The sequence below is a fragment of the Camelina sativa genome, chromosome 17 (assembly GCF_000633955.1).
Source record: "Camelina sativa cultivar DH55 chromosome 17, Cs, whole genome shotgun sequence".
Taxonomy (NCBI): Eukaryota; Viridiplantae; Streptophyta; class Magnoliopsida; order Brassicales; family Brassicaceae; genus Camelina; species Camelina sativa.
This window is the reverse complement of record NC_025701.1, coordinates 14347731-14359319: the sequence shown is the minus strand read 5'-3', so window position 1 is coordinate 14359319 and position 11589 is coordinate 14347731. Positions and strand designations below refer to the sequence as shown.

Below are 11589 nucleotides of genomic sequence, written 5' to 3'. Positions count from 1 at the left end.
AAAAAAAAAAAAAAAAAACACTCTTTACTCTTAAAAGAGAAACACCAACCAGAACCACCATACCAACATCATACGAAAGATGACATATATTGCTTTTGTTTCTTGTTCTAAGAGTATATAAACCTATATTATTATTTTGTTTCCACACATAAGTTCCATCCGAAAGACAAACGAGATTGGAAAAAGATTAAACGCTACTATTTATTTTGTTTGCAAGCCTCGTATTTTACCAAAAACTTATTATCCTATGAAACTCAACTCATAACTAAAAGCAACGTCAACTTCAATTACTACTAGGCTATGAAAACCAGAACTATAAGTACTTTGGAACAACAACTGTTTTAAAATAACTTGTTAAAGTATATTATTATTTGTGTATGTATTTGATCATTGTAGATTTACTATATTAGAATTGTTCTCACACTTGTATGAATATAATTGTACATCTAATATAAATGAAGTGTTTCTCTTATCCTACATGATACTAGAGCATTTTGATCTAAATTTTATAAACTACAACGCCTTTTTATGGTATAAGAGCATTTCGATCTCTATACTTAATTAAGAAAAACTTATTTTTCTTGGGATACACTGCAACCACCTAAACAAAGTATTATCAATTATAAATAACTAAATAAATTTAACTCATGAATATTAATCAAGATATAATTTGAAAATAACTTAGCACTAATTTAAGCGGATTTTGGTCTTGACATATATCATGGTTGGAAAATGATTTTTTTATTTATCGTTTGCTTTATCAAAAATAATGAACTGACTTTTACCTATTTAATTAGACTATCAAGGCTTAAAGTTTGATTGGATAATATTATATGTAATTATAGATTGCACTTTAAGCTTACTAAAGTTTTAAATTTTCAACTTTTAAAACATATATATAGAGTGTTATAAATAGTGTTGAGATATTAATTAATAGATATGATGTAAAGTATATGATTGTATTAAATTTTAAAATATTTTATTTCGACAGATAGTCTAAGAAAATATTAATAAAGATAAGTAACTATAAATCAATTAATTTGATTTAACAAAACATTTATACAAAATTATATCTATATTTAATATGTTAACTAACACATGTCTGAAGTTAGTTAAATCATATAGCTGGAGCAAAAAATTGCTATGAAAATTCACCTTCCCTTTTACTTTTATTTGTATTTTAGGATTAAAAAAAGTGTAATTTTTTTGCGTAAAAAAAAAAAAAGTGTAATTTTTTTTTTTTTTGAAAAAAACGGTGGACCCATATTAATTCAAAAGTATTTGTAACTAGATTTTTACTCTTTCCCCTTAAAAACAAAGATTGCAACAATTTAAATCCCGGTTTTTAGTAACAAATTATGTTTTGCTTTAATTAGTACATAAAGATTACCAATTTATAGATCATTTTGGCACGTCGTGTGTCCCATTACAATTTGCTTTATACCAATTAATTAGAAAAGAAGACAATATAAATCGACACGTGCCAAGTAAGCGCGTGGGCTCCTCATCGCACACAATATTTAGAAAATCCATATAATACAAAAATCAGTTAAAAACATTAATATAACAAAATTGAAAAAAATATTTATGAATGGAAAAAAAAAACATTTAAGAATAAAAGCACAAAAAAGATAATAGAAGAAGAAAAGAAAAAAAAAAAACTCATATCACTCTCTCACTTTCCCGGTTCGTGGAGACAAAAGCAAGATGACACGTAAGTGGATCTTATTACCAAAACTGCCACTCGGCCGCCCCTTTAGTCAAAACCGCGGTTGACTTATACATACGTTGTTGTCTTTGTCTCCCTTCTTTATATAAATCAATCTCTCTTACCTCACAACTTCACACACCACAAACCTCTCTCAAGCTTCTCTTCCTCATCTTTATTTTATTTTGTTAACATGACGCCGACAGTTAAAACGGCGGCCGTCAAAACCAACGACGGTAACGGAGTTCGTTACAGAGGAGTGAGGAAGAGGCCATGGGGACGTTACGCAGCCGAGATCAGAGATCCTTTCAAGAAGTCTCGTGTATGGCTCGGTACTTACGACACTCCTGAAGATGCGGCTCGTGCCTACGACAAACGTGCCATCGAGTTTCGTGGTGCCAAAGCCAAAACCAATTTCCCTTATTACAACAACAACAGCAACGAGAGCTTGAGCTTGAGCCTGAGCCATAGCACAGTTGAATCATCGGTTCCTGATCTCAACAACCGAGGATCTGACTCCATCAGTTCCAGATTCCCTTTCCCGAAGATTCAGGTCAAGTCTGGGATGATGGTGTTTGATGAAAGGAGTGAATCTGAATCGTCCTCGTCTGTGGTAATGGATCTTAGCTCTGAGGGAGGAGGAGGACAACGTGTCGTCTTGGACTTGGATCTTAACTTCCCTCCTCCACCTGATCAGAACTAATGATTTTTGTATGTTTGGATTTTAATTATAATTATTAGAATAATTAATTAAAATGTTTCTTGATTGAGTATTAATTGATCATCAAGTATACTAGAAAGATTTTTAAGTTTTAAGTGGTGCCAATTGTTTTTTTGTAATCAGCAGATTGTTTAAAAGAATTTTAGTTGCTGAGAACGTGTTTTGTTCTAATCTGCTGATGTCTTATTATTATGGAATTGTAATTGATTTTAGTTCTGATCAAATAATACTCTTGTTTTGGCATCAATCTCTCTGATGAACACATCTAAGTAAGTTGATCTTATGTTTTAATCCATACCCAATTGGTTTTGATGAAATCGTAGAATTTTACTTTTCTTGACACACACAAAAAAAAATGAACAAATGGAGAAAAAACTCTATTTGGGAAAATAGAGATTATTGGTCAAAAAAATTAATTTGTTGTTTCAGAATCAGTCATAATTTTGTTATATTGTTTCTTGTTCTTATGGAAGGTATATAAATTAAGTTAATCTGCTGTTATTAAAAACATATCTCTTGTCTAAACAACACATGGGTATGTATGATTTTCATTGTTTATGTTATTTTACTTCCTACTTTATCATATGCGAATGTAAATTTTTTTTTTATATGAGGATGTATTTTAATTAATCATGAAATAAAAATTTATGATAGAGAGAGAGCAAAAAAACATAGATATTATATCTTAAAACAAAATTTATAATAGAGGAAAAAACCAGATGTAATCACATTTTTAATATATTTTAATAGTAAAACTGTTGGAAAACATGATAAAAGTATTTATTTTAGGTTTTAGGCTTAGCATTCCAGTTTGATATCTATATGACTATTTCTTCAAACCTACTATATTGTATACATGGTAAATTGCTTATTTTGACATACATAGATGAAGGTTCACATAGACCACTATTCTATACATATCTGAATATTTATTTTTAATGTGGTGAACATGATATTCACTAGTTTGTTGTATTATATTAATGTTATGTTCACTATTTTGTTGAATAAAGCAAAATTGCATTTAAGAATTTTGATGTGTTAAATATTAATTATGTATATAACAATAGTCAATAGCTATATGATTTAAGAGATGGCCTTTCTGATTTCTCTGGGTTGTCACTTGTCAATAGTATTGTTAACATCATCGTTAAGAAACCAAAGGGTTTCTCAGTTTGCAGCACTTTCCTTGAGTTGATCCCACACAGTACCATAAAACCATTTCCCTTAAATTTCAGTCTCTTCTAATGTGCAATAAAGTAATTACATCTTCTAGTAATTTGGAGTTATCCGTTCATTCAAGCCTTGTTGATTATGAATTTAATCCCTGGTAAATTATATTCCTGGTAATACTCTTTTACCGAGAAGGTCTACGACTAAGTTCGATAGCGTTTAATTATAATTGTCAGATGATATAAAGCATTCAACTAGGTTTACGACACAACTCAGTAAAATATACTATGTAATCAGAATATCCCCAGAATGGATAACTTTGACTTCAAAGCGGCTGAGTCTCTCAACTGGCGGAGACTTGCCAACCACCGAGCAATGAGCCTCGTGGGTCGACAATTGATTATTTAATTAGACAGGTCGCCATCAAATGTTTCACTTGTTAACTCAAACTATACTTGGACCTCAATTGCTTAACAACCCATCAGTTCTTTTTGGCCCAAACATAGAACCACATTTAATGTTGAAAAATGTAAGAGAACTCTCAAAATAGTAAAGTAGCGGTTGCTGGAATTTGCTCCATTTCAGAAACCAAAAGAAAAAAACACCTGTCAACAATGTCCACTGTTTTCAATTAAGCTTACATAATGAGATTTGATATATTGGCTTTATGACTAAATAACTCTAAATTCGTAGACTAAAATAGGCAAAATATTCAACTATCAATACCAGAAACCCAATTTTCCCAAAACCAGGGATTGTTTTTGTTTTGGACTCTCCTTTTGGACATATCTTCGAACCAATTCATACACGGAAAAGGCATTACTGATTAAAAACCTCAAAAATGGTCGGCCACTGCCGCCACTTAATTGTAAGACTTTCTCTATTGTCAAATAATTAAATAAACCGTAGATTTATGAAAAACGACGGTAGACTCATAAAGAAGGACCAACGCAATCACCTAAGTTAAGCCTAGCCTAGATAACAATTACTAGTAATAAACAACTAAAAGATTAATTCCAAAGTTATTAATTATTACTTTACTCGTGTGCGATAATAGCCCTATAAATAACATAGATATATTGTTACGTGAATTTTATCATATCTATCTACAATACATACTCTCTCTCTTTCACAAAGAGTGTCATTTTGGGAGTTTTTCTTTGTTTCACAAAAACTGTCATTTTGTATTTCCAATGTGATTTTTAACATTAAATTTTCTAATTTACCCTTAACCCAAAATTTTTCTTATTGAATTTCAATTATTATAAACTACTCATTAAATAGAGACGTATATGTATAATTCAATTTTTTCTTAAGTTGTGTTTAGTTGGTCAAAATGACACTCTTTGTGAAACAGAGGGAGTAGTATTTTATCTTATTAGACGTTTCTCTATACATAGGTAAAACATGAGCTGATAAATCATGCAACAATTGAAAAACAAAATTCCTGTAATTTTATGGGAATACTTTTGTTGGCATTCCTATGGTGAAATGAAATATTTCGAATAAACTATATAATACAAAACTCATACTCATAATAATAGACGCATAACTTGTCCGTAAGTGAATTATGCCAGTCCAAACTCACACGCTTGCTCTGTATTGATGTCTCTCACTAGTCTCTATCTCTTTTGTTTGTTTCCTTCCTTTTTCACAGTCTTTTGTCGTGTTTAGAGAGAGAGAGGGCGCGTGAGTCAAAAACAGGACTTCTTGCAAAGAGCTGCACACAAGTCAGTCCGTACTTCACGACACGCCATAGAATACGATAAGATTCAAACCCCCCTCGAAACCGACATAAGCGACGGTCGTAACACAATCCACAAACATCAAAATTATCATTTTCTCTAGATGCACATGATTGATCCTTAAATATACACAAGGCTTGTTAATAATTAAATAAGTTTCTTTTGTTTTTCCCGCAACATGGATCTCATAACGATCGATCTTATCCGTCTCTTACATAACGAACAAAAGAAGGATAAAAGAACTACTAAAAAAAACCTCTAAAAAATGATATTTGCTAAAAAGAAGAGACTAAACGTTAAACAAATAGTTCCACACCGAAAGATGTCTAAAAACGGCGCCGTATAGAAAAGTCCGCTCAAAACGGCGCCGTTACATCGATAATGATCCTTTGTTTTATAGCCAAAGCGGCGGAGGCTCGTTGAGGTCAATGGCTAAGCCACGTCTCACCGCAGCAGGGGAAGAAGGGGAAGGACTCATCATAGGAAACCCAACAACTCGACCACCAGGTGACGACGTGGCAGCGTTAGACGAGGCGGTGAAGTAAAGCGGCGCTTCGGTGGAGGTGTAATCTGAAGTTTTGTCGTTTAGTACTCCGGTTCGTAGAAAAATCCGGTGGTGTTGGTGATGGTGGTCGGAGACAGGAGGAGGAGGAGGAGGAGGCGCGGCGAACCAGAGCTGTTGATGTTGATGGTGTTGGTGGTGGTGTTGGTTATCTGCGGCAGAGGCGGAGGGAGCGGAAGGGATGTGGTTGAGGTCGAGAGAAAGAGGAGAAGGGAAGTTAGTCTTGGCTTTGATACCACGGAGGAAACGAGCGGCGCCGTCGTAAGCAAGAGCGGCTTCTTCGGGAGTGTCGAAAGTGCCTAACCAAACCCTAGTTTTCTTCCAAGGATCTCTTATCTCAGCAGCGTAACGACCCCATGGTCTCTTTCTTACTCCTCTGTAATGCACCTCTTTTGCGCAAGTCGTCGACGCCATTGTTAAGACTTAAAAGAATCTCTCTCTTCAGAGGAGAGACGAGAGAATCTAGAGAGAGAGAGAGTAAGGAAGAAAGAGGTTTTGCTTTTGTTGACTTGTTTGACCCAAAATGAAAGAGAGAGAGTGAGTGAGTTTAAAAGAGGAAGAAGTGTGTGTGTGTGTGTTTTGTAGTAGGTCCACCTGAGAACACCCGTAATCCTCGGCTTCTTTGACAATTTTATCTTTATTGTTTCTTCTAGCCCTGGACAAAAAAACCGGACCCGAGCACCCGAACCGAAACCGACCCGAAAAACCCGGTTTCGGGCAGGTCCAGTTCTAGGCTTTTTACACCATCGGTTTTTATATATGTGTACCCGTGGTTACGGGTTCGGTTTCGGTTTTTATCCTATATCCGAAAGGATAACCCGAAAACCCGAAACAGTAATCCTATAGGCTATAGCCTTCGGTTTCTAGTTTCTACTTTGAACTCTCTATAACCCTTCATAAATGTTGGACGGCACCGCGGTATACCAACCTATGAGAATGAGAGCATGGGGAATTAGGGTTAGGCAAGATTGTCGATTGAGTTTCCTTCTAGCCTCGATTATCGAATTTTTTGTTGCCTTTCTTAATGTCTATGTTCAATATATTATCAAACGCAAACCTGGAAACCCTAACTCAAACCATTCAATCTCCGGTGGTCACTTCACCACCTTCCGCCTTGTCAAGAAACCAATTGGAGGTAAATTCCACCACCACCGTCTCTTATTGTTTTCTACTTTTCTGTTTTTCATTTTTCTATTTGTGATTCAAACCAAATTTAATCATTGATGACTGATGAGTTTAGTCTTAATCGAGTTTTATATATTGATTTCTGGGTATTGAATCATGTTAGAATTAGTCAATTAGATGTTGGATTTTTGGGTATTGGATTAGATGGTCTCATCTCATATTAGAATTAGATGTGTCTAAGTGTCTAACTTGTTTGATTTTCGATTTTCCTCATTTTGTCTTATAACTTGTGCCTTGTGACTGTTTTATTTAAAACTTCTACTTCATGCTGATGCAGATGGCTTCTTGTGATAATCCAGCAAACAATGATGATCCGATGATAGATGTTTCAACAGATGATGATGCTGAATCTGATGTTCAAACGCCTATCTCTGGAAAGACAAGAAAGGGGAAAGATAAAGAAAGTGAGGGTAAAGATAAAGACAATGAGGATAAAGAAAGGGGAAAGATAAAGAAGACAAGATCTTGGGTTTAGGAACACTTCACCAGACAGTCAGCAAATCCGGACAAGTGCAACTGCAATTACTGTAAGAAAGAAATGGCTTGTGCAACCAAATCTGGAACCTCCACTCTGAAGAATCATATCAGAAAAACCTGCAAAGCATACAAGGTATGGGCGAGTGCTAATCAAGACAAAACTCAAACTGTGTTTACTCCTGATAGTGTTGGTGGCAGTTTAATTGTTAGTAAGGTTTCTGAATCAATCTTTAGAGAGGCTGTTAATGAGATGTTGGTTATCGGGGAATTACCATTGTCTTTTGTAGAGAGTTTAGCTTTTCGACATTTCTGCTCTAAGGTTCAGTTGTATAAGCCTCATTCACGGAGAACAGCCACAAGAGACATATATGAGATGTATGCCACAAAGAAAGCAGCTATGAAGAAGATTTTAGGACAGAACAAGCAGAGATTGTCACTGACGACAGATATTTGGGTTGCTCCGACTACTGGATCAAGCTACATGGTAATAACAGCCCATTTTGTTGATGTTATGTGGAGGTTAAAGAAGATGATCATAGGATTCAAGAATGTTGATGATCATAAAGGTAAAACGATTGCTAAGGTTCTGCTTGACTGTTTGGCTGAGTGGGATATTAAGAGAGTTTTTTGCATCACTGTGGACAATGCTACAGCTAATAGTTCAGCGATGAAGAAATTCAAGGAAGCAATGGAGCAGATTGGAGATGATTCAATGGTCTTGAAAGGTGATTATTTACATTTGAGATGTGCTACTCATATTCTGAATTTGATTGTGAAGGAGGGTCTGCAAGAGATAGATAGCAGTGTGTCTGAAATTCGGAATGGTATTCAATATGTGAGGTCTTCAACAAACAGACTCAAGTCGTTTGACTTCCGAGTTGACACAGGAAAGATCAAAAGAGGAAGCCTCCCTTTAGATGTGAAGACAAGATGGAATTCAACTTACCTCATGTTAGAACAAGCTCTAAAGTTCAGACTGGCATTTGAGAAGATGGAGGCTGAAGATAAACCCTACAATGATTATTTTCAGGAAAAGGTCGATGGAAAGAAAAGGATTGGACCACCAGTTAGAGATCATTGGGATGAAGTTGAGAGGTTGGTTCAGACTCTTATCATTTTTTACAAGTCTACATTGGTTCTTTCAGCTTCAACTAGTGTTGCCTCTCATAAAATCTACAATGAGATAGTCACCATTACTAAAACCATTACGGCGTTAAGTCTTAGTCCTGGAGTTGAGGAAAAACTGCAGACGAAAGCTTCAGGTATGTTAAAGAAGTTGGGGAAGTATTGGGATCCATTTGGGGATAAGACGGAAATGAACAAACTGTTGATAGTGGCTACTGTTTTTGATCCTAGGAAGAAGATGAGTTATTTGAAGCTCTGTTTTGATACACTCTACGGCGAAAAGACTGCAGAGGCTACTCATCTTTATGATTCAGTCAAAAAGATCTTGAAGGATCTCTATGATGAGTATAGCAGTTCAGTGATTAGAACTACTAGTGGATCATCTTCTCAATCTCAGTCTCAATCACAACAAGGACTAGGAGGATATCAGTCTCAAGAGCAAGTTGGAAGTGGATTCACTGAGAGAACAGTCCTTGGCAATCGTGTTGCCTATGAACCAATGGACAGTGTATGGAATGAGATTGTTATGGAAACAAGAATTCACAATTCAGCTAATGAGTTGGAGATTTACTTGGAAGAAAATGTGGAGAAGCCAAATCTTATAAGTGGCGTAGAGTATGATTTGCTGTCATGGTGGAAAGTCAATAGTGGAAAGTTTCCGGTTCTCTCTAATAGCTAAGGATATACTTGCTATGCAAGTGTCATCGGTAGCTTCAGAATCTGCATTCAGCACAAGTGGAAGAGTTTTACATTCATGCAGAAGCTATTTGACAGATTACAGCATTGTAGTCTTGATGTGTACTGAGCAATGGTTAAAATGTGAAGTTAATATCAATGAAAGAGGAGTCTCAACCATTCAACAAATGCTTGCTGAATTAGAGTTGCAAGATGAGCTTATGAGAGGTAATTATTGATTCTTATAGTTCTGATTTCTGAGTTATACTTCAAGTATTATGATTTATTGATTTCTATTTTCTAACCTTGTTTTGTTTATGTTCTTTCTTCTTTGATAGAGTTTGATCCTAGTTTCATTGTCGAAGACTGAAAGATCAGTAGAAAAACTGATCAAGGGAATGAGCTACTGAGGTATTAATATTATACACTCGAGTCTCGACTAATGGATTGAATGATTGATATTGTTCTCTCTGTCTACCAATGGATTAATATTGTTCTTTGGTTTTTATTGTATTAGGTCCAGAAGGAGAGCAAAATCAAGTCATCATTGTGTTTTGTTTTCCAGTTTCCTACTATTTGTTTTGATGTTTTCCATAGTCCTAGACTTGGATTTGTTGTTTTGGCAAGAATTTGAAAACTTTTCTTTATTTTCTGCTATCTAGTACTGTTTCTCCCATTTGTATGACTTGGAATGTTGGATTTTCATTGATGAATTCTATTATCTATTGAGTATTGGTGTCAAATTTGCAGGAATAAGTGCTTGTACTTGTGTTGTGTATAATCAATTTGCAGGTCACTTAGTCTCGGCTATAAACCGGTTTTCGGTTTATAAGGGCAAATTTCCGGTTTTCGGGTAGAATCGGGTAGAAAATTAGTGTATTCGGGTAGGCATAAACCGAACCGATATGGAACCGATTTTTTCCGGGTTTTTTCCGGGTATCAAAATTCTAACCCGAACCGACCCGAACCCGAAAAAATCCTACCCGAACCGAAACCGATTTTTAAGATTTACCCTATAGAGTACTAAACTCCTATACCCGATAACCCGAACCCGAACCCGAAACCCGAATGCCCAGGGCTAGTTTCTTCTTGTTCTAAGCAATTATATAAAATATGTTTTGCCAAGTTAACAGTAAATTAAAAACTGAATACTACTACTAGTAATTTGATTTCTAGGATCGAGGTTTTTTATCTAGGTTTTGCAAGGATCAAGCACCGTTCGATCTTTTTTGTTGTTGGGCGATGTGTGACTGTGGTATACTGAGAGATTGTTACACGTGGGTGTTCTAGTTCTACACCAACCTATACTATTGTTTTGAGAAGAAAAAAAAAAGATCTCTTATGAAGTGAATAATTGAATAGACTAGTTGTACGACATAAAAAGGGTCTTCTTCTGATGCGGATACTGTTTTCTTTTTTTTCTTATATAGCAGTATCAGTTACGTGTTTAAGTTTTGTTATAATTAAAGAAGATTATTGGACGTAATGTTAGAAACTAATGTTTGAGTTCTATACTCTTAAAGCCAGTGCATTCAAAATTTTGTAAAAGCAGAAAATAAATTTCTAATCAGCCAATTCGTAATGACCTCGTTGCCATTGTAACTTATTGGTATATTAACTTACTAAACATTTTAGGTAAAACATTTCAGGTTCTATATCGATCGTAACAACCTCAGATGCATTTTCTCATAGCAGCTAAACCAACCAACCATAGAGAAATCATAAAAGGAAAAAAAAAAAAAAAAAAATTGTCCACACGAAGACGAATGAAATNAATGGGCCGCCTCTTTGACTGGACCTGTGGCATCGGGATGCTGACGTAAACCCTACTGCTTTGTAGCTCTCTCTATCTCTCTCTATTATTTCACAAGTATTTAAATGCTCTCTTTTGGGGTTTTTATTGGCACCCCCATAATATTTATGATGTGATTATGATGCACGAGGACGAGGGCTACAAGGAGAGATCATTAAATAAAGTAACTTGGACACAACTACTCCTAGACTATCTATCTTATAGCTCTGACTGATTTTGTTTTTCTTTTTGTCCAAAATATCTAATTAGCCCATCTTATGTAACTTCACTGTACGTAGTAGAGTACATAGGCTGTTTTTTTTTCCCTAGTGACGCAGTTAATTAAATTTTCAGGATATTTTCTATACTAAAAGTACCAAATTCAAACAAGATTTCGAATTTAGTCCATCATATGAGTCAAACTATAAA

General features: G+C 35.1%; 2 protein-coding genes across 2 annotated transcripts; one reads left to right on the top strand and one right to left on the bottom strand.

The window, feature by feature from the left end:
- On the top strand, positions 1836-2676 carry LOC104757179 (ethylene-responsive transcription factor 11-like). Its single transcript, XM_010479904.2, has one exon. It carries the CDS (start codon positions 1902-1904, stop codon positions 2409-2411), a length of 510 nt encoding a protein of 169 aa, XP_010478206.1. The 5' UTR covers positions 1836-1901; the 3' UTR covers positions 2412-2676.
- On the bottom strand, positions 5492-6476 carry LOC104757178 (ethylene-responsive transcription factor 12). Its single transcript, XM_010479903.2, has one exon. The coding sequence runs from the start codon at positions 6318-6320 to the stop codon at positions 5739-5741; it is 582 nt and encodes a 193-aa protein (XP_010478205.1). The 5' UTR covers positions 6321-6476; the 3' UTR covers positions 5492-5738.